At 45.3% G+C, this 26,791-nt stretch overlaps 1 protein-coding gene across 1 annotated transcript in view; it reads left to right on the forward strand.

The window, feature by feature from the left end:
* LOC119394029 (cadherin-99C) overlaps positions 1-26,791 on the forward strand; it is a 212,786-nt gene that overhangs the window by 181,631 nt on the left and 4,364 nt on the right. The window contains exons 15-35 of the mRNA XM_037661246.2: positions 1,397-1,555; positions 2,461-2,645; positions 3,999-4,131; positions 5,719-5,801; positions 7,536-7,623; positions 8,895-9,020; positions 9,166-9,224; positions 10,103-10,346; positions 10,897-11,106; positions 11,934-12,050; positions 14,578-14,709; positions 14,808-14,935; positions 16,401-16,516; positions 16,988-17,116; positions 17,783-17,946; positions 21,275-21,499; positions 21,988-22,079; positions 22,168-22,263; positions 22,338-22,412; positions 23,679-23,921; positions 24,791-24,887. Coding sequence (XP_037517174.1) covers positions 1,397-1,555; positions 2,461-2,645; positions 3,999-4,131; positions 5,719-5,801; positions 7,536-7,623; positions 8,895-9,020; positions 9,166-9,224; positions 10,103-10,346; positions 10,897-11,106; positions 11,934-12,050; positions 14,578-14,709; positions 14,808-14,935; positions 16,401-16,516; positions 16,988-17,116; positions 17,783-17,946; positions 21,275-21,499; positions 21,988-22,079; positions 22,168-22,263; positions 22,338-22,412; positions 23,679-23,921; positions 24,791-24,887 — 2,901 coding nt within the window. The remainder of the gene's footprint in view (positions 1-1,396; positions 1,556-2,460; positions 2,646-3,998; positions 4,132-5,718; positions 5,802-7,535; positions 7,624-8,894; positions 9,021-9,165; positions 9,225-10,102; positions 10,347-10,896; positions 11,107-11,933; positions 12,051-14,577; positions 14,710-14,807; positions 14,936-16,400; positions 16,517-16,987; positions 17,117-17,782; positions 17,947-21,274; positions 21,500-21,987; positions 22,080-22,167; positions 22,264-22,337; positions 22,413-23,678; positions 23,922-24,790; positions 24,888-26,791) is intronic.

Genomic DNA, 26,791 nt, shown 5'->3' on the forward strand with positions numbered 1-26,791 from the left:
TCTGCGCACGCCTGGGGCCCTACCTATAGGGGAACCATGTACTTCACTATGAGACCTCATTACACTGTAGTCGTTCGAACTTGGTACGGCCGCATTGTGTGTTCGAAACAAAACTCATCTCATTCGGGTAGTACGTGGCTGAAGTCAGAATCTCACAGACCATCGGCACAACGCTTAATCTCAGACCGTCGGCACAACATTGATTTGTCTCAGCCGTATCAAACCTTAACTACTATATCAAATGACAGGGTGAATTGCGGAGCGAGGTGCGTAATTTTCAAGCGAAGCTTGTATTGACTGAGCTGTGTAGATGATGGTGGTGTTCCAAAAAACCCTCCTCACCCACAACTGGCGCGCACCAATGAAATAATAAATAAAACAAAACAAATTTTCTTACCAGGGCTAGGGTTTGATTCCGGGTGCCCCCGGTTCGAAAGCGTGTGCCTTGAACATCAGGCCACGCGCCCATGATTGCCAAATATGAAGTACAGGGGCGTAGCCAGGGGGGTTGGGGGGGTCGAACCCCCCCCCCCCCCGAAATTTTCTAGTTTTGCTTGCATATATACACACACACACATACAAACGCACGCACGAACATACATAAAGCATGGTTGAAACCCCCCCCCCCCCGCCCCCCGAAAAAATTTCTGGCTACGCCCCTCTGGTGAAGGGAACTGAAAAATAAGGCGCTCTACCGACGATGCAAAAGAAAAAAAAAAACAGTTCGGAAGCAGTACACTTGCTATGGACGCTTCATTGAAATATTTAGTGCTGGCGGACTAAAAGCGATCTGCTGGACAACGCGTAATGTCGATGTCAGGAATTGCAGGTTTCAGGAAAACTCCGACTTCGAGCAAATTAAATTCCTAACCCGCGTCACCATGATCGTCTGATGGTCCTTTCGTTGGGCCGCTGTACAGGCTGACGAATGCTTGAAAAAACATGAAAAACGCCATGCCGATTCAGCCCGAAAACAACGTTCCGGGGATGGCCGCTACCTAGAAAGAAAGAAAGAAAGAAAGAAAGAAAGAAAGAAAGAAAGAAAGAAAGAAAGAAAGAAAGAAAGAAAGAAAGAAAGAAAGGAAGAAAGAAAGAAAGGAACAAACAAACAAACAAGCAAAAGCCGTATACGTCAGGCACGCCCACGCCAAGCTTCGCTTGCCCCCGTCTCCCCGACTGGGAAAAGGCTCCTGATTTTTTTAGTTACAAATGACATTTTGGCATTAAAGATACTTTAGCTCGACGTCAAGGGAAAAATCTCGATTATACGTACGGCGTTAAACCCAAAGTGATCGATGGTGAAGCCGTGGCTTGGCCTCGGTTTGTCTCTTTTGGAGTCGCGGAAACAGTCTTTTCTCAGTGTCGAAAATTTAATAGAAAAAACATTGAATTTCAGGTGGTGGCGCATCAAATAAACAGCGAGCCTGGTAAAGGCAGCAGCGCGCCCATCTCTTTGAGCGTCCGCCTGAACGACGTGAATGACAACAGCCCGAAGCTTCCCACCCTCAGCCCTGTCACCATTCAGGCCGGAGACGGAGTGCGCAACGTCACGCAGGTAAGCGTGCGCGTAGTGATCATATAGCATACAGTGCAGCGTGGTCGATGCTCATTCTTCTACGGGCTCTCATTACGGGGTTGTCCCTTGAGCGAGGAGATGTCTTTAACAGTGCTGAGAAAGCAGACAACGAGATAGACTAGTGCTCAGTAACCATTAGTTAACTATAGACGGTTTCAAGATTGCGATAGCAGGAGCACGTAGTGTACCCCAAGAAACTTCCGGTCACCTCATTTATTATTCTGCAACACCGAAGCGTAAAGCGTTTTTTTTAAAAGATTTGTCAGAGTAAGGGAATACTCTTTTTCCAGTTTGACATAAAAGAAAGGCGCTTATAGTTAAAGACTAACTCTTTTAGTGTTGTGTGTTGCTTAGAAGAATATTTAATTCAAATATTTTGCTAGACACGGGGAGAAAAGTGTTGAAACTCTACGGGGCTACTCGTCAAGGCTTTTGTTCCCCGCCAATCCTGCTAGCCTACGCCAGCGCAGGAAACCGGAAGCGGTCCAGGGCCTGTGTTAGTAAACAGTGAAACCATCTATAGGATAGTCCATTGGCTGTAGTTTTGCTTACACGGCTATACCCACCGCTATTTTTGCGGCTTACTTGGGGCATTGCGGCAGTAGCTAAACATAACAGGGTTCTCGGTGGTTGACGCTTGCAGACGCTTGAACGCAACACAAATCGCTACTTGCTCAATCGCTGTCATGAGCCCTGCATGAGATACCTTAAATGAAAGACACCGTTGCTTGAGGTGGCGCGAATTTGGCACGTGCGGAACAGGTCTATCGTGAGTGCGGGAGGAACTGCGGCAACGAAGAGTGCTTAACAGTAAGAAAAATGAAGAGTAGGCGGTTCGACTTCGATTGTGCGTTTCATCATATCGATGCGTGCTTTGCTTGCAGGTCCAGGCCCGTGACGATGACGAAGGAGAGTTTGCCCGCATCAGTTACTCTGTCTACCACGTGTCCAACAACGGTCGCGACAAGTTCCGCATCGATCCCAACACTGGTGTGGTGCAAGTCATTGGGAGGGTCTCTTCGGGAGAACAGTACAGCATCACCGTGCAGGCGACGGACTCTGGGGCCAGGTATACCTCTTAGTACATTTCTACTAGTCGTCACACTGCTTGCGCCGGCCGGTTTCATGTAGCGAAAAAAAGTTTCTTTCCGTGTTATTCTAGTCTCATCATCCTCCGCGCTGCCTAACCAATTCGAGCGATGCGCAGTGCCACTCTAGGTAGTGACTAATACCAATAAAAATTGGCAGCCGAATTCACGAAGCTTTCCACTCGCACGAACTGTTCAGCGTTTCCAAGCACCATTCGCTAATTATATGTTCGATGCCATGATTTTTTTTTATTGCCATGATGTAAAGAAATGTTGGCGCACAAATAAGGCTCCGGCTACTTCATAGCTCTTAGAAGTGTCGAACATAGAGAATATAGGGTCCGAAATTTCCAAGCATAACAAGTTCGCAGCACATACAGTATACAACTTAGCATAACAGTCGAGACATTAATTGGCTCATATATTCATGCAGTATATTGTACAAACCGTGGCGCAAATGCAGGCGAGCCTTCGCAATATAATTAGATTATGATCGCTATATCACTTCACTTTTGAACAAGGCTTAGCGATCACGTTAATAATTATTCATTGCCTCAGAATCAGTGTAGTTACCGCAAGTTTCAGTGGATTTCAGTAAAAGAATACAGTCAAAGAAGCATGTACGCATATATTGAACCCTTGGTTCTTTCTTAGAAATAAGGGTTCAGTAAGCGACGCTGTCCTGAAAAGGCTTGTTTTGACAAAAGTCTCTTATACTATAATTGTTCGTAAGAAAAACTTCAGCCAATCCTGCCGCTGGACATATCCTTGCCGAGGGCGGCAAGCCTATAATAGAGACAACTTGCCAAAGAAAAGCACTGTGAATTCTGCCTGAGGTCCCGCATTCCCAAAAAGAAAACAAAAGATAAAGAAAAAGAAAAAGTCTTACACTGGAATTGTTCGTAGCAGAAAATTTCAGCCAATCGTGAAGCTAGACATATCGTTAGGACAGCGTGTCACCACTCGGCGATCAACACTTGAAACAAAAAGCTGTCTGAATTTGGCGCAAGATATTTTCTTGATAAAGATTGAAATTCGGCCTCGTTGGTGCGACATACCACAGGTAAAGCGTAAAGAATAGGGGCCGTATTCACAAAAACGCCTTACGGTAAAAATTTTTATGAGAGCGTTTAAGCCAATCACAATGCGGCACATATCATTAGCGAAGTCGGCTGACCAATGCGAAATCGACATAAGAAAGAGAAGTTTTGTGAATTCGGCCCCACATGGCCCATGTGACGTCTTCTTCCTCTGTCTTTGTTTTTTCTTGCGCTTTACTTGCAGCATGATTTGTTTTTCCTATCGTAGGATACTCACGAAGCATTCCTTTCTAGATTCAGCCAAGGAATTCTAGATGTGATAGTGATACCCGGACCGAACACTGGAGGCCCCGTTTTTTCCAAAGAGAAGTACGAGGCACAAGTCAGCGAAGGGGCTTCTGTCGGCTCTGCTGTGCTTACACTGAAGGTACGCAGCTTACAACATGGTGCCCTAGTCCTACGAAGCTAAGCGATATTGATTTTGAAAAATCACGAAAAAAGCTACGAGCCATCTGATCTTGCCAGGGGCGTAGGCAGAAATTTTTTTCGGAGGGGAGGGGGGGGGCACCTCCTTGATCTGAAGTGGGGGCCGGGCAGGTCGATGCGGTCGAGTGTCATTTTGCGCTCGGTGCGCCATGGCAAAAAAAAAAAAAAAAAGTTCGAAGGGGGGGGGGGGGGCACGGGCCCGGTGTGCCACCCCCCGAATACGCCACTGGGTCTTGCTGCGAAGAATTATATATCGGGTACGTGATCCAAGTAAAAAATATGAGCGCGACAAAGCAGTACACGAAACAGTGCCAATCAAGCTAATTCACTCGCTGAATATATACAAAATTGCTTGGCATGGCTTATTAACACGAAACCTTAGGGCTGCCAAATTGTAATCAAGAATCGTCCAGGATATCCCGGAGCTATCAGTAATTTATTTTGAATAATAATCAAGTAAAATCTGAGCGACATATGACATGAGCGACATACGCGTCATATGAGGTGAACAGGCGATAGACTGCCTGTTTTATTACTTATAGTTTGACTAAAGCTTCGCGACTAGATCAGAAAATGTCGTGGCTTATTTCATTTTGCCAATCGGTCAGGCTTGGCGCCAACAAAGCTGCAAGTTGACGGGGCTTGTTAATACGAGCCACTTCCATGGCGCTCACAGAGCCATTTACTGGCTGAGCTCAAGGAACGCGACCATGCTGTGCAATGCAGCTGCCCGAACTAACAGCGCCCCTTAGAACAGCATAAAGCCATAGTCATAGTCATAGTCATAGTTACCAAGTTAGTAATAAGTGAAACTCCGTCAGAATTTCAATAGGAGCCCACGCATGCATAATATGATTATTAAGCTATATGCATCACGCGTTTGTTCTTTACGATTAGCTTATGATGATTCAGAATAAACTGTTAACGTGACTTTTGAGCAAAAATACATAATGAGCATGTTCTTCGTGATTATTGAGAATGAACCACCTTTCGAACCTGTTAGTAAGGATTGGTTGCGAAATGGCACTCATAATTTTTTTGGCAATGCATTATTACCGTCAGTTCATACTAACAATGTTGCAGTGGGCTCCCGTCTTATAAGAATATAATAAAATACTAACTGTTATCGCTATTTCGACATTGAAATTAACTGCTAGAGGATCACATTAACTCACGTCTACCTGTAAAAATTGCAAATCGTTAAAAGGTTAAAAGGCTATTCTCCTTAATACCATAATCTTGCTTTGTCTTTCCATTATGCTTATTATTCAACGCTTCCTGTCTGTTTTTGTATTTACGTATTTTTTGTGCAGATGTATATATCTTTCTTTCATTCTATGCATGTTTTTTTTTTCTTTTTTACGCCTCCTTGCTTCCATGATGATGTAATATTACTGACGCGATATCACTCATGGAATTACCGGCCCAAATCTACTAAATACTTGACTTCCGAGCTGTGTGTACAGATGGGCAATTGTTCTTTCTTTCATTAATTCTGAAATTACTTTGCTATGTTCTTCTACCAAAGGCAACTGACCCGGAGGGTGATGACGTCACATATTCGATCGTTGAAGGAAACGAGAAAGGCGTATTCACCATCGACTCGTCGAGGTAAGCGAAACAATTAGTGAACGCACACGCGTATACCCACAGTAACATAGTTCTGCGAAGTGACCTTTTATGATAACGCAAGTTTAAAAAAAAAAATGCCTGTGGCATATAGGGCAAGCCAACTCACGGAGCTGGATCACCTGAACAGGCCTACATTATTTGCCTAAGAAATGATAATTACTACTTGAAAAGCCAAGAAACTGACTAATAAACTTTTAACTAATTTCTTTTATGGGAGTAGAAGAAATGGAGGCAGTAGTTTCACAAGGCACACACTTTGAACGCTCTTTGAAACATCAATCTTTAAATGCACTGCTGCACCTAGTTGCCCTGTTTTTCCACCAACTTCTTTTTAACAAAACAGATTTTTTTAAGGCGAAAGCCTTACACGTCTATGTTTAAAGGTCGTGGTAGAGAAAATACTGTCCAAGAAAATTGAGCGCGCGAGTTGCGCGTATACATCGTCCACTTCGTCTTTCCACTGTTAGCGTGAGCAGCAGCGCAGCAGGGTCGTGAAGTAGGGTGAGACGTGCGCTCCACACCGGTCCTGCGGCGATGGCCCTGCAAGCATGCACGGTCTCCGAGCTTCATTCCACACTGCCATGAGCCAAACTAGGCTTTCGCGTTCACATACTTAGAAAGTTCTAAACATCCCCCGTAATATATTTTTTACATTGAAGCTAAAGAATAATTGTAATGCAATTTGTTTGAGTGAATAAAGAATACAATGCGTGCACTGTGAGAATGTATGCCTTGAAACTGCTACCACTCTCAGGAAGCGTTTCGAGTGGATACCACTTGCAAATTACTGAATTGCAAAACTTGGGGGACGCTTGAGCTTCGCCTGCAAGAGTAGAACGCGATAGCGTAATCGGGCCTCGTGCGCATCGCCTTCTCAACTGCTAGCCTCGTTTCGATTCTCTGTGCATGCCTCAAGCGTGCCGTAAGGAAACGAACTGTGCGCGTAACATTGGCCGTTTCAAAGTATACTAGAATGCCTACTGCAAGTAAAGTTGCTAAGTGCCCACTAGGCCATAATTATTCCTTTTGCAAGTCAGCGAAGGGCCCACTACGCGTCCGTAAGGCAATACGCGAACCTACGCAGCCGTTCACTTTGTTGATGCTTTTGCTGCTGATGATGATTAAATATGTCTGAGCGCTTTCTAATGGGTGGGCCTTTAGAACACCGGCTCGTTGCGGAATTCACATGTTTTGACGCCTGTCGCGATTGCACGCTTCTGCCACGCAATATTGCATGCGTTAAGGAGACTCCTTCCACTACACCTCGTTCATATAGTGTTTTTTTTTTTTTTGAAGCAGTTTCAAGAAATAGCGTAGCTCTGTGGTAGAACACCTGCTTTCGACGCAGACGGCCTGGATTCGATTCTTACTCAGACCCGAAGATTATTTGCATGTTCCTCGATTTTTAGGTCACGGACAAGATGATGATTTTTCGCTAACCACCAACAACACCGACGCCGACACCGGAATATCTGCGAAACGAGCTCTTTAACGCTATCGCGTGAATATATGTCGTATAATATTTAGTTCAAAATTTACTTTTCCGGAAATATGGCAATTTTTCGATAGCACGCGCCCATCTTTTGTGCAAATAACGTCCATAATGTAGGGTAATAGTGTTAGTGATCTGTCCGTTTTGTCTATAATATAACACCCTAGTCTCTAAATGCGTGTGTGTCGACCTCTAAGGGCTAGCGGCATCTCTCTTTGCAGTGGGACGATATCGGTCGCCAAGAGCCTGAACCGCGAGGAAGTGGCCTCTTACATCCTTCAGGTCAAAGCGGAAGACAGGAACAATTTGGTAAGGCAGCCTCGGCTTGATGTTCACCTGTGCAGGTTTCTGTAGAAGGGTAGCTTTTTAATTTGATCTAGTTCGTAGTATAGAGGCCTTGTGCAACGGCCGAAATACGAGGTTGGACGAAGCGTTGTCCGTTCGCTTGAGACCTTACTTGCGCATGATACTTATGCTTTTACGGTGGTACTCGCTGAATGCTTCAGCAGTCAAAGGGTTCCGAGGAAGGGGTATTATGCTGCTAAGCTCATTGACGCGTATTCGATTCCCGGCAACATATAGAAGGAGGCGAAATGCCCCCCAAAAAATGTGTGCTTAGCAGAACGTTGAAGAAATCCCCGAATATGACGTGCCTCATAATAATGTCATAGTTCTCGCAGATAAAATTCTGAAATTTCACTTTTAACAGCGAAGCTGTTTATGCCGGCCGTAAAAACTTTGGTGTGCACAAAAGACTGGTGTGTACAACAAACTATGATCATCATGAACCGGTATGTGCCACAGAAATTGGGCAAATCCCACTACTCTACTTACCACTGGTCCACTAAAAATGAAGACGACGACACCGCACGCAGCCACTCTTCTCCGAATGTCGTGACGTCACTGGTGACTGCGCATGCGCTCCTCCGTACCGTAGAAGAAGAACATGGGGAAGCCGAGAAACAAAACAAGAACAACCAACTATCAAGTTCAAAACTTTGTATATCGCGTCTAAAAGACCACTTAAAAAGGGGCGAGAAAAATATGTGCACTATGCCATTGTCGTAATGTATACTTAAGACGTGAGAAGTTGAAGATTAGACTTGATACCAGCTTCCCATGCCGTAGCCGATATAATTCACATAATTTTGAGGCGTCTTTCTGGTGCTGATATTGGAGTGAACAGAAGTGGCAGCCGGGCTAGTTGGTCTTGATTCACCTTTGAATTGACGTGTACAGGGCAAGAAAGAACACGGACGACGGAGAATACAGTATCTTGCGGCTATACATGTCAATTCAAAGGTATCAATTGTCAAGCTCGAGAAACAATCAGATTTGTCATGTTTCCTCCAATCGGTTCAGCGGTTGTCTCTTGAGAGTCTTTCTGTGTTTCACACGTTCTTGAATACGAACAGTCGCCATTGACATCGTAATGAAGAATCAATTTAGGCAAAGTTAGTTTCGATGTGATCACATTGATGAGCCGATGAGCCTGTGGTAAACAGTACTGCATATACGAACGCAAATAGCTATGAAGTCCTCAGTTGTGCTGCATTCCTCATTACAAGATGCTTTTGCAGTTCAACTTGGCGACAGTGAAGATAGCCGTGACAGACATAAACGACCAGAATCCGGTGTTCGTGCAAGACAGCTACAACTTCACCGTCGAGGAAGGGAAAGCTGGCGCCGTGGTCGGTACTGTCCAGGTCAGCATCCCTCTCTACGCCTGCCTGTCGCCGCTTGCGAATGATTCTTCCTTTCGCCCCATCTGCTAAATATTCTTTTACCGGACCGTATGTACAATGCGAGTGACGTGCGCTCCGCCAACTCCTGCTGCTTTTTATGTTACAGGCCCGCGACGAAGACGTCGGCGCCAACGGGGAAGTTTATTACACGATTGCCGGAAACGGGTAAGCGACAAGAGTTACTTCGTCTGTTATTGTTTATTCTGACAGGGACCTATCAAGGAGTGCGGCAAGTATAGAGGCACGCAAGTTTAAGCAAATCGTTTCTAGTCCGTGTCCTACTCTAGCTTACAAAAGAAAACCTAAATAATCGTAAACATCGCTGTCTTTTAGTATTCTACGTCGGTCCCGTTTCTTTATATTTGCTTTTATTCTATGCCCCTTTCAGATTCCACCAGTGCAGGGTAGCCAACCAAATGCCTGTCTCGTTATCACCAGTCTAGGATTAGTGATAATTTAAAAAAAAATCACCATAATTTCAAGGACATATATGCGATTGAAGCGTGCTTTATTTTCACCGATAAACACAACTCAATTTCAACCAACGCCGTCAGAGTCCATGAAGTCAGGGAGAGCTGGGGTGGGAATGGGAACTTGAACGTAGACTACTCTCACGCGTCTTGCGCAGTTGCTGACTTTCTCACCTAACAAGGCTCTTTTTTAGGATAAAGGGATACTTCCCACTGGCGACTCGCAGTATTAACCAGACAAAAGTTGGTCTAAGATAGTGGCCAGTCAGGTGTTACTTTGGTCGAAATGATGCCTTTTTGTGTTATCACTCGCTGCTCGATTTTTTTCCAGTCCCGCGGCTGTAGTCGCAAAGCTTGTGTACCAGTCAGACATGCGCAAGACCGGGATGCCTGCTTGTTTCTAATTTCCTAACACAGCTTAACTTCTATGCCTACAGTTAGCGTCTTTCGAAGTTTAACTAAAGGTGATTGTATTCACAGTGCATAAAGGCTCTTCTCGAAGAAGAGTCTGTGAATGACGGAAACTTGTTGTGGGAAGTGGGTGTAATCTGATGTGCGTGTGTGTCGTCGCAGTGACTTCGGCATCGACGAGCAGACGGGCGAGGTGACGACCCGCCGCGCCCTGGACTACGAGCGCCAGCGAGAGCACATTTTCGTCGTCACGGCCAAGGACAAGGCGCCCGACGCGCGCATCACCACCGTCAGCGTCACGGTGCGCGTACAGGACGTGCAGGACGAGAGGCCCTACTTCGAGCGGGCCTTCTACGAGACCGCGGTGCCCGAAAATCAGAACAACATTAACGTCGTCCAGGTCAAGGTGCGTACACTAGCGCGCAAAGGAATCACAACGGGAGAGAGCGATCGCGTTTATATCACGCCCGCTCAATGTCATGACACGCTCTGACGTAACTTATTTGCCCCGTGCAACCTTTCCCTGCGTAGCTTTCAGCGTGCTCGTCGGAACGAGAGTAGAGAGAAATCGCTCAAAGCGTGCGACTAATCGCTGTAACTCCGCTCGTTCTTGACGGATTCGAGAAATGTTTGCGGCAATTCATTCGTGACGCCATAAACTCCGATGCTGAGGTAATTTGATGATTACTTGGAAAAGTGGTTGATGACGACCCCTTTAAGACATGGGGGTAGGCTCGGGAGGCGCCGTCTAAGTGCACTGATTCACAAACATAGTTTTTCTTGGCAACCGCTGCATTGACTTTGCTGATATTTCGAGCGTATAAAAGAAAACATTGAAATCAGTGCCAATTATCTTTTTTTTATTGCGGCTGCCACAATACAGAAAGAGATCGCTGCAAACACCGACGGCAATTTTCTGTAGATTGGCTCGTGAGGGTGGAATGCTTGCGGCGCAGGCCACTGATCCGGATGGCACTCCCAGCATCACGTACGCCATCCGGGAGGGCGATCAGTCGTTATTCGCCGTGGATCCGGTGACCGGCGTCGTGAGGACGATCGCCGGCCTCGACTACGAGAAGAAGACGAGCCACACGCTGATCATTGGCACGCTGGAGAACGACGCCAATGAGCCCATGGCCACGTGCACCGTGCGCGTCGCCGTCGAGGTGAGAACACCGGCAGACTCTCTTCAAGTCAAACATGGTCGGGCTGTTCGCCAGCCCGACCAAACACAACATATAAAAAAAGAAGAAACGGAAACAGCTGGGCTTGAAGTTGAAATATTTCTTTCCTTTCTTTTTTCCCCCTCTGTGCCTGCTCAGGCAAGTCTGTGCGTGTTTGTGCCACAATTTCTGGTGTTTTTTTTTTCTTTTATTGTGGGGTGATGGTAATATCGCGGTATATATAATAGAAGCAGAAAACTGATGGAGCGCCCTAAAATCTAGAGGACATCTGCCGACGCTTCCAACGAGGATCACTGCAGGGACATCGCAAACTTTTATTTTGTTAGGTAAATGTTAAATTCAGAAACTGCTTATAATTAAAAGCATATGGCCGGCACTTGCGCCATTCAATGAAATGACAAGTGCAAAATATGAAATTGTGCTGCACGTGATCTTGTGTTGTGCACCCCCCCCCCCCTCATTTGTATTCCATTACTGTCTTTCTTCCTCCCTCTACGGCTTGACCGAGCAATAGCCGAACATAGTTAAACGGAGTTCTGTTCTGTGTTACTTCCCTGTCATTCTGGTTTCCTTCGTGTCTCTCTGCACAATAGCCGAGCTGCAATGTTACCGTGTGTACCTTCCAGTGTATGTTTGCCTCTGCCAAAAACTATGCTTGTATGGGCTGATATAGCCGAACTTATACCGGCCGTGTTCATATACGAGAAGGCAAAGAAATATCTAATGCCATACATACCCGATTCTGAATATTTGTATGTTTGTGCTCAAAGCCGCCTGATTGGCTGTACGCCTTCGCTGCGTGTGCGCAGGACCGTAACGACGTTGCCCCGCGCTTCACGAGCGTACCGTTGCCGATCAGGCTCCAGGACACCGTGCCGCTGGGAACCATCGTGACAACCGTCGTGGCGACGGATGGAGACGGATCGGTGAGTTTGCTTCCGTCGCTGTGCCTGCATTTGATGGGTGGCTTCTGTGTGCCGTATGGATGTACTCACTTCCTCTCTTTCTCTCTTTCTTTAGTCTTCTTTCAATCTCCCCCATCCCTTCGCCCTGCACAGGGTAGCATACCGGCTATGCCAAACTGGTTAACATCCCTGTTTTTCCTCTCTCTCGTTTCCTTCCTTGCTGTAAGGTTCGCGAACAGAACTGCCCCCTTTGAACGCCATTTTGCTTTGCTTGAACGAAGGGCCCCGAAACATGCAGGGAGCCGATGTCATGCAATAACGTCCCATAAAGCTCTGCTTGAAATTCCGATAAAATTGGTTTTATTCAGCGTACTACCGAAATGAACGGCGCCAAAATTGGCGTGCCGATGTTTTACTATAGCGTTGCCAAATGAAGCAGGCTGCATCGACTGTTGCTTGTATTTCTAGCCCAAATCCCCCAGAAGAGTGTTGAAAAAGTTTTTGAAATTGGGTTCGCTTTATTATTGGTTTCAATAACACAGTGGCCAGCACAATATTTAGTTTTGGCTATAGAGCTCATGTACATCGTTTTCGGGTTAAAGTATGCAGAATGAAGTATCGGTGAAAGCGGGAAATGGGTGGGAGGATCCTGGGATCGCATAATCGTATTCTCTTCTGCTGATACATGCTTATACCTGTAGATATAGTGCGATACAGTTGTGGATTGTTTTGGCTGTCTTCAACGGCTGGCACCCCTCCAATCGGCTGGGCCATTTTATGGACTCGCACTCACATTCACCTTTCCGAATGGCTGTCGCTGAGAGCATTTCATTTTAGCTCACTTGCATTACGTGCCACACGATTGTATACTCATGTAGTACATTTTCTTCTCTTAGCAAACCAGCAGCAACGACGTCGCATTTTGCACCTATTAATAATGACCCTACGCCGGTGGCTCTAATGGCAAAGTTTGATTAGTTGTCGGTTAGCTGTGCCTCTAACGGTACTGGTCAGATTGGGTCGTAAAAGATATCTGCAAAGTCGAAATAAAAACTACATGCGTAGTAATTGATAAAACTGAAACTTCGTGCACACGTCTTGTACCTTGTAACAACTTTAGGGATTTTCGTGTCTAAATAATAATAATAATAATAATAATAATAATAATAATAATAATAATAATAATAATAATAATAATAATAATAATAATAATAATGATGATGATGATGATGATGATGATGATGATGATGATGATGAGAAGAAGAAGATTAAGAACAGGTGTTTATGTATTAAACGGCCTGCTATAAAGGCATTTAGAAGGGATAAATATAACAAATATCACAGCTACAGATGCCCCGCAATCCGAAGAAAAATCTGGCATTGGTATTTTCTCCGAGACCTTCAACTGGTCATTCTCATTAAGGGCTTCCCGATTTCTTATCAGTATTTTCGGCGGAAATTTTAGCGGTGATTATGGCTTTACGAATGCTCAGCCCATCAACCTCAAGAGCGGCCATAGTTCTCAATTATCACGTACTTTTCATTTTCTTGTTCCTACCCGCGTAACTTTAATCAGATTAATCTGGGTACCTGGCCACAAATGGATAAAAATGAATTAAATGCCGACACTCTGGCGAAAGCCGCTCTCAGTGGTCCGATACTGTCAATTATTCCCACATCAGCGCTCATAATTCGTGACAGATGTAGAAGGCGTGCCATAATTCAAGACTCTGGGAAAACATTAATCACTCATCTAAACGAACACCGACGCCTCTTGTTCCCTTGGCGTAGGAATTTCTGTTCAACAAGAAAAGGTAAAGTTATGTTTACAAAATTACGATGTCGCGTTCCAAAACTAAACTTTTATATATGCATAGAGCTGGTCTGGCTGCTTCCCCTATTTGCTCGTTTTGCAGCAAGGACGAAACATTTGAACATTATTTTTATCATGTAACCGCTTCAATGTGCTGAGGAAAAACATTCTCAAAGCGGCGTCTAATCGAAATAGATTGCCTTTCATTGCTTCTAATATTCTATCCTTGGGAGCCTCCTCGTTAGGTCATTGTCACCGGGATGTCTGTTCGGTTGTACAAAAATTCCTAATTGAATCACGGCGGTTCTGATTTCGAATTTTTAAATTCGCATTACTAATTTATTCTAACTATTCTATATTTCATTCGTCATAGGATTCATATGTGACCACTTTTGTCTACAAATTATTCGTTTCTTGGCCAATCCCCCAGAGTGGGTGTGAGCCATTCGTAAAGGCAATAATCATCATCATCATCATTACTAAACCTTTAAGACTACATAGCCACTTAGGAATTTATTATTGCGACTAAAAGAATGTCTTGCTAAACTCTGCCGGCTTTAATATATGCCATTATTGATAACTGGTAATTACAGTTAATATATTATTTAACTATAGCATCTAGTAATGTTTCGTTATAGAACTTAGTGGAAAAATCCGCCCACTAATCGGCCTGCATTGGGTTTGAGCCATGGTCAGAGGACAACAACACCAACCGTGTGATCCTTTCTCTTAAAGGCGCCTGGCAATGTAGTCCGTTACGAGATCAGCGGCCAAGGGCGGGCGCCGTTCTACTTCCTTATAGACAGCACCAGTGGCGTAATAACAGTGAAGGATGACCTCAGGAAGGAGCCCGACTCTGAGTACAGGGTAAGCTTCAACGCACCTACGTCCTTGCAGGGATTGTTTTCGACAGCAACCGTGTTTGACTTGTTTTATTTTCCCACCTGAACTACGTGTGATTCCAGATCGAAGTTCAAGCTAATGACCTGGGCGATCCCTCACTAGCAGCTACCGCTGTCGTCACAGTCTACGTGGAACACATTGCCACAGTGCCCCCCGATTCTGGGCTTGGTTTCGCCGATGGATTTTATACGTGAGTGCACTGGTTTTCGGGGTCTACGACATTAAGGTGGTTTCCGAGATTTCGCGATCATTACTTACCACAGATGTTGGCAGGCGAATGATGAGAATGCATGTGTTCCACGTATATTGCGTTTTTAGAGACACTGACAGCGCAGCTTTCGTGGCATTGGGAAAATATTTTCGCATTACTCGGCTCGTCGCGTCGCTTTTTGTTGCTCTAATAGTTCTGGTAATAAGCTGTCGGTTATGGGAATAAGACTGTAAATATTTTCAGCAGCAGCTGCGCGACTGATGTGATGAGTAGTTCTGGCCTATGCTATATATTGTACAAAGTGACTTTATGCGCGAATGACTGTCTCAGCTATAGCATCGGGGCGATGCTCTTTTAAGGGGAGGCAAATGCCACGCTCGAAATAGACAGAGAACGAAGACGATGTGCGCGCAGTCTCGTGAAAAGGGACACTGACCAAAGAGGACGACGTGCATTTGTTTATGTCTTTGCTCTTGGCTGCTGCATAAAAACACGCCGTCGGTTCTCGGACTCAACGTCTCGGTGGTCTGCTTACGTTTAACCGCGACAATATCTGTAGCATGCTACAACCAAGGTAGTACGCTACCACTTGCGTGTTTATGGAGACTTGCTGAAACAGAAGTGTTATTTGCGTTGCTAGCATCAATTTCTTGCCTAAAGTGCTCAGCGTTCATTATCCGGACGTGAGGAAGGAAAACAACACGATATACGTACTTGTGTCCTTATTATATATACACACTGGGAAAATATCACCTTTTCTTCGGGGGTAATTGTTGTTTCTAGTAACATCGTTGGACTCTCATCATTACTGTTAATCTACATAAGCTGTGCGCCTCTGGAGTTTCAGTCTAGTTTGCAAGAAGTCTGTTATCACACACATAAAAGCAACGCCGAAGTGAACTCAGCATACTTTTAAATCTAAACTGTGTGGCGTACCGTGTGCCTGTACTGGTTGATGGCAATAATGCTGATAATTATGGGAAATCGATTCCTAGAGAAAACTTTTGCACAGAGACACACGTTTAATACGCCGTGGTAGCTCAGTGGCTATGGCGTCGTGCTGCGGAGCTGGATGTCGTGGTTTAGATCACAGTCAGCGATGGAATTTCGATGCTGGCGCAATGCAAAAACGCCCGTGCACTGCTCATTTAGTGCCCGTTAAAAACATTACATGGTCTAAGTTAATCCCGACTCCTCTACTACTGTGTGTTTCATAATCAATAATCAGATCGTATGTTTAACGCGTAATGCCCCAGAATATTTAGAGGCACGCTTGTTCTTAGGCTATTAACTTATGCATGTAAACCAGAGCTTTAAGGACATCAATACTAACTCGGCCAAGGCATTTTGTTATGACAGAAAGTGCACATAACCTATGACACCTTGTTTGCCGATAGCGTAATCTGAAATCAGATAACCAACAAATGCTATTTTCTTCTCTCAGAGTTGAAGTGCCAGAGAACGCATTGGCGAACACCCTCGTCAAATCTTTGCCAATCATCAACAAACCGCGAGGGAATTTCCCCGTTCAGTGCCAGATTGTCACAGGAAACGAGAAAGGTAAGACCTAAATAAGTGCGTATTTGCAAAGCATTTAGTTCATTCTGAACTTGCGCGCTTTCCTATCCTGCCCTTCTTTTTTTTCCGCCCCTTATGGTGACTGTCGCGTTCGAAAGTAATGCCTAAGTAGTACGAACGTTTTCTTTGCATCTTATTTACAGTATAGGTAAGGTAAGCATTACAGTATAGGTAAGCCAAAAAAAAGTTCACCATTAGAAAAAGCATAATGTTCCGCCCAGTGTATTTTTTTATCCCATTAGCATGTCATATCAAGGCATATAACCGTGTTTGCAAACCATGGCACATACCTTGATAGCTTCATGTGGTTTACTGTACATCTACTGTTGCGTCTATCGACGAGACAGCGCACCTGCTCTTTCTAAATGGCACTAAACTATGTATATAGTCTTGCTTCCTCTCTACAGGTGTGCGTCAGTGTGACCTTGTTAACATTTCAATTTTTGTCTGCAGGGCATTTCTACATACTTGACAATGAACAACGCGACTGTGAAGTGCGTGTTCAGAACCAAAACCTTGACTACGAAGAGCAGAACAAATATCTCTTGACTGTCCATCTGAACACAATCGGTGGAGTGTTTGGTGAGTGTGCATTATTACGTTCTCTGCAGGGAGTCGCAAAAAAAAAAAGAAATGTTTATATTCTGGTTATATCAATACTCATGTGGTAAACTGGGGCCCAATTCACGAAGCTTTTTGTTTGCATGAGATCGTCGCGCTTGGCCGGCCGGCTTCGCTAATGACATGGTTAGCAACAGTAGCATTGGTCGCAATTTGCTCTTACCAACTATTCTTGCGCAAGACGTTTCTGTGAACACAAGCCCTGATTTAAGGATTCTGAATGCAACGTATTTGTTTAGTATATTGCTGCCAGCGCTAAACCCTTCCGCGACGCGAGTTTTTCTGTGTATTCTCTAAAGGACGAGCGAGAAACCAGGCCCGTAGCCAGGCATTTTTTTCGGGGGGGGGGGGGGGGGGCACTTGCTGAAAGCCTTGACTATTTGAGAAAAACGCCTATTTTCATTATTTGTTTTCGGTAAAACACCATGTATCAAATATTTCGGGGGGGGGGGGGGGAGGCCCGGGTTCCCACCCTTGGCTACGGGCCTGCGAGAAACTAAAGCTGGTACCGCGATGTTGCCTTTACGCTGCATCGGAAGGCGTTGTTGCGTGCACGATTACAAAGCATCGTAGCTTCCTTTTATTGCCTCTTCCTCTTCGCGGCCTGACTGTGTGCGTGTGTCGTAGGTTCATCGCGGCTGACGACCCAAGTGGCTGTGCACCTGATCGACCAGAACGACAACCGGCCACGCTTCGTGGTGCCTCCTATGTACAGCCAGTTGACGCAGAACCGCTACCTGGCGGCGCTCTCGTCAGATGCCCCCGCAGGCACGCGCTTCATCCAAGTAATGGTCAGTAACGATATCCCACTCGTAGTAATGTAAACAGAGGATCCGCCTCATCGCAGCTGAAATAGAGAAGCTACTATTCCCGGAGCTGGGACCATAGATATAGAGAAAGAGTTACGAGAGCGACTGCGATCTTCGAATGGCAGCCCCAGGGCGTCCTGCCGTTCTCAACGCGACCAACAAGCTGTATCTTGTATTCTAAGCAGTTTAATTACGTTTGATATAGTTGAATACAGCACCGTGTCTACGCAGTTTAGATTTGATTCGATTATCATACGGTTTCAGTACTGTCACCTAACGTTCGTATTATATGCACCCCTTTTAAGGCAGAACAAGCGCAGTTAAAGAGATACACCCGGCACCGACCTCCAACAGTGTTTATTGGTGAAACAAAGACTACAGAAATACAATTTGTCCTGATAAACTCAGGTGAAGCTAATTTAATTTAAAAAAAGTCACAGTTTCACCGCAACGGCGAAGCAATGAATGCGATAGCAATAAATTGTAATGTAACGCGAAGAATGGAAAGCAGCTCGAAATTGCCAGCGCGTCGCTCGAGCCCAAAGGACGCACGAAAAGAACGCACACAGGACGAGCGCGAACTAATGCGTCACAGCTCGACACTTTGAAGCGCACTGCTGGAACATAAAGCAGGACGCACGAAACGAACAGATACACACAAGACGAGCGCGAACTAATTGTCACTTTTGTTACTTATTTCTGTTTGAACAGCGCGCTCCTTTCGCAAACGCGGCCGGTGCAGCGAGCGAAGCGAAGCACCCCACCGGCCTCCCCTTAAACAACCACGCCCTGTAGAGCGAAGAGCAACGGCGATCGCAGGAGCGGCGCGTGCACGTCGCGCCATCTATGTAGCCACTAAGAAAGCATGCTGAATTACATGATGTATATAAATAGCGCGCCGTTAGCACGCTGAAGGACGGTGCTGTCGTGGCCTAACGTCTAACGCGGCGGGCTGCAAATCGCGAGGTCGCCCGTTCGATTCCGCGGGTCGGAAAGAATTTCTGAATTATTTTTCTTTATGGCTTTTCTATATATACACATACTTATACATATACGGTGAATGACGGCGACGGGGACGGACATTTTCCAGCCGAGACTGTCCATATAATTGCTATCGCAATAAAAAAGCTAAGTTGATGGAACCAATTGAATATCTCGAGACCACCTTGCGCAAATTGGTGAGTTTTTCTGGTGGCGTATGTTGCCAAATAAGCGAATTTAACTACCCATATGATTGATAACTTGCGTAATTGCGCAACCCCGTATGTGAAATTGTTCACCACATTTTATAGCACCGCGTTAAATTGTTTTCAGTTCGCTACATATTTGATAGTTATATTTTCCGTGTTTCAAACCAATGGCGTAAAACGGGGTTAACGGGCAAGCTGAAGGCTCGCGACAGCAGCGCTCAGCTCGCCAACGAGGTTGCAAACTGGGCGTGCAACAACAGCACCCTCGTGAGGGGCTTTGAAAGCATTGCTCTATTCAATAGCTTACTTGGAAATCGCAAAAAAAAAAAAGTGACAAGGTGCCAGCTTAGCTGCCAGGGGTGCTATTCTGGACATTGTCAAATTCCGCCATGTTGTCGAATCCCACCATTGGTCAAGTCTGATTGGCCCGGAGGGCTGCTACGGTCTCTCCGATTGGCTTGAAATGCCGCCATTACGAAATCTGACAAGACGGCGGAATTCCACAGTGTCCAGGATAGCCCCCCTGTTGGTTGCTGCTACGAGCAAACAGTCGTGCTACGCGGCATGGCAGAGCCACGTGCCCCGTCTTATCAAAGAGTGCTTGCCTTGTTGAAGTACCTTTTGAGAGCGCTGTTGTCGCACGCGCTGAGATATCCTGTTATCCGCGTTTTGCCCCGCAACTTAGCAAAGCCGGGGAAAAAAAACTTGGAAAGATGTAGTGAGCTGGAAACAATTGGACACCTACAATCTTACAATATTAATAATAATTTGTGGGGTTCTACGTGCCACAACCACGATATGGTTATAATAGACGCCGTAGTGGAGGGCTTCAGAAATTTCGACCACCTGGTCGCCTCAATCTAAGCACACGGGCCTCTAGCATTTCGCCCCCATCGAAAATCGGCCGCCGCGGCCGGGGTTCGCTAATAATAATATCGGGGGTTTAACGTCCCAAAACCACGATATGGTTATGAGGGACGCCGTAGTGGAGGGCTCCGGAAATTTCGACCACCTGGGGCTATTTAACGTGCATCTAAATCCCCCCCCCCCCCCCCCTAAATGCACGGGCCTCAAACATTTTCGCCTCCATCGAAGCCGGGGTTCGCTCCCGTGACCTTCGGGTCAGCAGTCGAGCACCATAACACAATTGGACACTATGCTGAGGTGATGCACATTTTGACATACTATCGAGCTTAGGTACTTATGTAGGTATTCGTAAATTGGGAAATAATTTAACCTAGTGATGTAATCTATGGTAACAGAAAAATTCCCCAGTTTGCCCAAATGAGTGGCTGCGAGTACACCGTTGCTCCCACCTTCGTATCTAATTGCCTTCGTTAAAGATTAGCTTAGCCCTAATTTGGCGGTGGCACACATGTGTATCAACAACACGTGCCAAGTTATATGTCGTCCTGGTGGTGAATAATAGTGGTGAGTCTGCTTTTGTGTAAATCCAGTCTCATCGTCTATTTTTTATAGTATTTTTCGCAACTTCCTTTGCAGATGAACATGGGAGGAGAGACAAAGGTGGTGAAATGGCTGGAGCATAAAATTGAGCTTAAATTATTCGTACAAACACTGCGAAAGTTGAAGGCTTCTAGCCAATAAATCTATATGTACTTCCTACTCGTACTTCATTGAAGGAATGACAAAATGTTACACTTTGGAAATGACATTGGTATAATAGGCATTTACGATGAAGACAGGCGTCATGGTTGAGCAGTAATACTGTTACAACAAAATATGGTTCCAAAGATTATTCAAAGTTACTGTTCTTAAAATTTTGCGTGGTCGGTGCTGGCGTGAAGTATACAGCCGTAACAAATGAGATAGTGCCTCAGTTTATCGAGTTCACATGGTCACATTAGCAGCAACACGCTTTCGTGCAGTGCCGTCAAATATTCAACGAGATGCGACTTGCTGTACTATAGTTCTTGCAACGAAGCATCGCAGAAAACTATTGCTATATGGTTCCTGCGGAAAAGTGCGTATGACCACATTATCCCGTTTTGTGGCTCGCAGGTCTACGCACTTATACCTAACCATAGTCCTTGCGTAAAAACTCGCCACTATTCGATGTTGCTGCTTCATGGCTTCGTTTACCTTTGTCTGGATCGCAGGCTGAAGACCTTGACTCTGGTTCGAACGGCAAGATCGTGTACGACCTCTCTCCGGACAGTGACCCCGAGGGCAAATTCAGCATTGACCCCCAGACAGGCTACCTGAGTAACGTGAAGACATTCGATGATCTACAGAACGTGGAACTGCCCCTCAAGCTCAAGGTCACTGCCCGGGATAGCCCCGACCTGACTGCCCGAGCACTGACAGAATCCACCTACGTTTATGTGAGAACCACTAAATTGTTTATTTTATGTAAATTGCACAATTTTCAATTCATCAGATATGATAGCGCATTTGCTGCCATTTTTACAGAAGTGGACATAAATGAAATGAAAAAAAAAAAGAAGCATGATTACAATTCCGTGCTCCTGTCTGAAGGACTTGAAACTTCACCTAGTTTTGTTAACTTTCTGTGCTTATATATACGAGTAGTAGCTTCGCACAGCTCTTAACTACTCACCCCTCTGACACCTTATTGCATTCCTGTGAGTAAAAATTAAAAAAATGAATAACAGTATTTGCAATGTTGCTTCATGGTTACATCCCTTAGTTAATTAAGAAATAACTGAGTAAGGAATAAGTGAGAATCTTTTGAACGAAAATATGGATATCACGAGCAATCGATATGCCATAGGCTGTCGTAATGGAGAATAGGTAATGAATGAAGCGAAGACAAATGCCTGCTTGACTGACTCATGCTACGTTGCTTTAGGTGAACCTCATCCGCTTCGAGAACCGTCTTGTCTTGGCTATTGGCGATGTCTTGCCGGACAAGGTGCTGCAACTGAAGGATCACATAATGAGGTGAGACTTCACTCTTTGCAGCGAGCCTAAAAAAAACGTCAATTCTTGCTCTCGTGCACAATGTTACGTTTCTGTATTTGCCGTCCAGCATAATCCAGCAGCAGACTCGCCTCATTGCAAGCGTCGAGAAGGTGGTCGCTCTGAAGGTCCTCCGGAACAACACGATTGTAACGGATTTCTCCGGGTAAGTGTTAGAATTCCGGCATATGCACACGGAGTACCTTGTACAGCGACGCTAACGCATGGCTGTTGACGCAGGAGTGATATCTGGATGTACCTGGTGGAACCGGAAAGCTTAAGAATTTTGACGACGAACGATCCTCGAGTTCAAATGTAAGTACAACTTCCTGCACACCGTGTGTTGACGTGATGAACGCATACATGTCAACACGCAGTTTGATTTTTATGAAAATGTTCGACAGGTAAAGAAGTTGAAAAGTGTTTTTGTATGAACTATTTTCTCTCAAGGACACCAGGAACCGGATTCACAAAACTTTCCGTTCGCTAGTGTTTCTTTCCATTAGCCAGCCAGCTCTACGTCTTGTATTGGATTGGCTCAACATTCATCTTACGAGCTGTTCCAGCATAAGACGCTTCTGTGAATACGGGCCCAGGGGAGGAATTCACTAACTTTTGTGTTTGTAAGTACATTTCGCCATTGGCCGACCGGACTCGCTAATGCCACGTCCGACATCGTGATTGGCTGAAATTTCCTCTTGCGAACTACCGTCGTGTAAGACATTTTTCGCGTATACGAAACCCTGTTCGTATTGCGGAGGTACAAAATTATAAACAGGACGTCCTTATTTCCGAGAAGTCTGTCGACATTGCGAAGCTATGCGAAGACTTTCGGAGCCTAAATGAAAATTATGATTGGTATATTCTCACTTCATCTTTTGTACATCGCTGTGACTTTGTGACTATAACCTTCTATTTATGAGCACGAGGTGACAAACCCCTGCCGAAATGGCAGCAAAGAATGTGTATCAAGCTGTGCGTGCACTTCAAAGAAGCTCAGATGGTCAAAATAATCAGGGAGCGAATTCACAAAGCTGTTCTTTCGCAAGTGCCCTTTTCCAATCTTGACGCTGGGCATGATACGCCCAGCATCAAGATTCGTTCAAATTTTGTCTACGAATAACGGTAGCGTGAGAGGTTACTGTGAATTAGAGCCCTGGAACTATTTCTTAATCACATCGTTCCTTGTAGTGCTCCTATTAAACCGAAGCGGTTAACTCCATCAAGTAACTTCCTTCTTTATGTGTTGCATATTTACTCGTGTCGTTTCAATGGTTGTCTCACAATTCTCATCCCGCCTTCACACAACCGTGCATAAGGGCTGAAAGATGAAGGAATGACGCGAACAGTTGTCAGTGTCTATTTCTTTTAATCTGTGAGTCTTTGCACATACTTGGGCGCTGACTGGCTGTGGCCGCCTAGTCACCCATCTATTCGCTCTGTCAGTTGGATTGCTTTTCCTAGTAAGCTGCCTGGAAGTAAAGCCTTAAGCTGCATTGGGAAATAAAAAGTATCAATGTTACTAAATATATGCAGTGGATAGAGACTGGGATCAGCACTGTAATGCCTCCGCGAACGCAGGTTGGTCAGCAGCGGCAGCGCGCAGTCTTCGTTCCTGGACCACCTGTCGCGCAGCTTGGGCATCACAGCGCAGCAGCTGCGGACTCCATACGCGCCGCCCACGGCGCCACCCAACCTCGTGCGGCCCGTCAAGATCGCTGGCGGAGACTCGAGCGATCTGGGCGCCGCACTCATCGTGCTAGCCTGCATCATCGCCGTGCTGGGATTCGTCGGCATCGTCTACCACTGCTGCATGTGGTCGAGGTGGGCCACCTCACGGTTGGTCGAATGCACACAACAACGCACAGCAGCGCTCAGCGTATATACTCTAATACGAACAAATCAGCGAGTGAGGCAAGCCGTGGCAGTAACTGCATATTTCCTTCTCGATGAAGGCTCCCTACACCACCCTTACGTTTAGCGCTTTACGGTGTCGGGGATGTACAGAGCATACCGTACTATGAAATGTGGAGTACGTCCTGATCGCCGTGTCTCAAATGACTTTAAATGGAAACCATTCCAGGGACGTTCTTTAGGCAAGGAAGCTACTACAAATACATAACAGCTTCCTCATGGTCTGGCTGCGCAATAGAACTCTTTCAATACACGATTTTCTCAGATGCACTGATGGCGCACGTTTCAGCGCAGGATTAGCATACTGAAGCTGAGAGGAAATCGAGTATTTCGGTTCTTCGATGACAAAAAAGATGCTGCGTTGCTGTGACGTTTACAGTTGTATAATCTTTGTCTCTTGTGTTTATTAGCCGTGACCACATCTTACTGATGTGCTTTTTTCTTTAGCGTTTATTGATCTAACAAAAAGTAGCGGCACAAAAAGCAAATAACCGAGCTGTCACGGTTACTTTTTCTTTCGCCATCTAGTGCAGCCGATGTGCACTCTGACAACGTATCCTGTGCAAAAAAATGTTTAGGCAAGTGCCTTTATCGCGACTAGACTAATATTTCAAATAAGCATGCCACCTTTCATTTCTCGCATCTAAAAAAAAATCTTTGATTCCGTGGATGTCTCTTGCATCATTAGTTTTACTATTCGATGTCGAAAAACATCTTGCAAGTGACATTAAAAGCTATAAGCGCTACTGCATTTGAATAATGAGTCCCTCGAATTTCAGGTACGTGGCGAACAAGGAGAGGATCAAGCGGATGTGTGTGGCTCCCAGATACGAACCAGTGTACGCAGATTCAAGTCTGAAAGAATATGAAACGCAAGTAAGTATACCCGAACCGTTTTCAGGGCTGGTTTTTAGCGATTCAGCCTGCTTGTCGTATCGTAGTTACCGCGTATAAATAACTGCAGGGTGCACGAGAAGCTTATACGTTCCACATTCGAGTATTGCAGTAAGCCTCTTAGCATCTCCCATCCTTTCTGATGCAGAATTTCTTATTGAAAATTTTAAAATTTGAGAGACAAGCTTTGCTCAAATGAATAAAATAATGAGAAGTAGTGTTTTTTGAGAGATCCTATAACTCCATGACCGTATATGTAGATGTCTCAGGAAGAGTGATAGAATGTAGCCATTGCTCTGCTAAGCTCTAGTAGTAAGGCTTTTAACAGAAAAACTCATAGGTTACCTAGAGCACTGCGGCGGCGCGCTTTTACAAACGGCTGATTGAAAGCAAACGCTTGTAGAATATTCACCTCGAGCCATCATTACGAGCACCACACTTGAGCTCAAAGCGCTCGAATGCGTTTTTACGTTCCTAACCGGAAGTGCGTCACCAAGATCCGAGTTCGGAGCACGTGGCTATTTCGATTGCTACAGAAACAAGCGAACTTCGGGCTAGGGCAAGTTTTTTTCTCTTGCTCCAAGCTTAATGAGGCTCCGCGTCGCTGCAGAACACGTATCAGAGTGCAGGAACCAGTCGATTGTACCGTTACTCAAGAGCATTAGGACCTATATAAATAGTGCATAAGGACCTCCTTTGTGTGCACCAGCAGGTGAATGAGAATATATGTATTTCTTTATGTATTTCACGTACTTTTGCCCGTATTTTGGGCTTCCGCACGGCTGATTTACCATGTCCAGAGTCCGGGTGTCCCTGCGCTTCGAGTTGACAAATAATTAGCCCTCACTAGCTATGGAGCAAAAAAAAAAAAAAAAAAGAGATCCACGCATCTCCACGAAGTGACTCATGGCGAGTGGGCGAAGCTCTGGGTATCGTATGGATGAGTAACCGTACGTTACCCGAGCGTAGCCCCATATAATGTAAACTGGGTGACATAAAGCGACAAAGAGTCGACGGCAAAGCTAGGTCCTAAGGTCCATAATGTCTACGTTGAAGTCGCCGACTAGTATAAAGGGTTTCTGCTTGTAGGTGTTTTATATTGTTCTGTCACAATTATGATTAATGTTCGTCTATTGTAAACTAGGGGTGTGCGAATATTCGAAAGTTTCGAATATTCGTCGAATATTACATTCGATATATTCGTATTCGATTCGAAAATCGTGTATTCGAAAAGTTTCGAATATTCGATAACTTCGAATATTCGAAAAATTCGAATATGCGATTCGATTATCATGCATAAAATGACTCGTCTTCCACATTTCTGCTGCGTTCGTATCGCAAAAAACGTTGCCGAGAGGAGCGATAAACATCGTAAGTACACGGAGGCACGATATCTGCCTACGACGAGCGCCCCAATACGTATGATTGATTGTTGGTGCATCTCCGACGTGCAGCGCTGTTGGCGATCATGTAACCGTACATTTTCAATATTATGCGGCCGTAACGTGCCGCACTACCTATGCGGGACCACTTCTGAAGAAAGACAATGACCCACAGGACTGGTGGCGGACTGTAGGCACCTTCAGATACCCCACTCTGGCAAAGCTTTGCCCCATGTAACTGTTCCAAGCGAGCGTGCCTTTTCAGTGGCAGGGAGGGGGGGGGGGGTTGTCTCTTAGAAGGGAGCGCCTGCTGCCTAATCATGTGGAGCAACTCATATTTCTTCATGATAACATCTAGTCACAACTTTCATTGTGCCGTGATATTTGCTTGTGTTGTGATGTGCATTGTGCTAGCCTGGACATTGTGTTCTGGAGATAGCAGTGTATGTTATGTTGCCAGTCAGGCTGTTAATGTTTTTTTTTTTCAAATAGCTACATGTTAAA

The sequence above is a fragment of the Rhipicephalus sanguineus genome, chromosome 1 (genome assembly GCF_013339695.2).
Source record: "Rhipicephalus sanguineus isolate Rsan-2018 chromosome 1, BIME_Rsan_1.4, whole genome shotgun sequence".
NCBI classification, from domain to species: domain Eukaryota; kingdom Metazoa; phylum Arthropoda; class Arachnida; order Ixodida; family Ixodidae; genus Rhipicephalus; species Rhipicephalus sanguineus.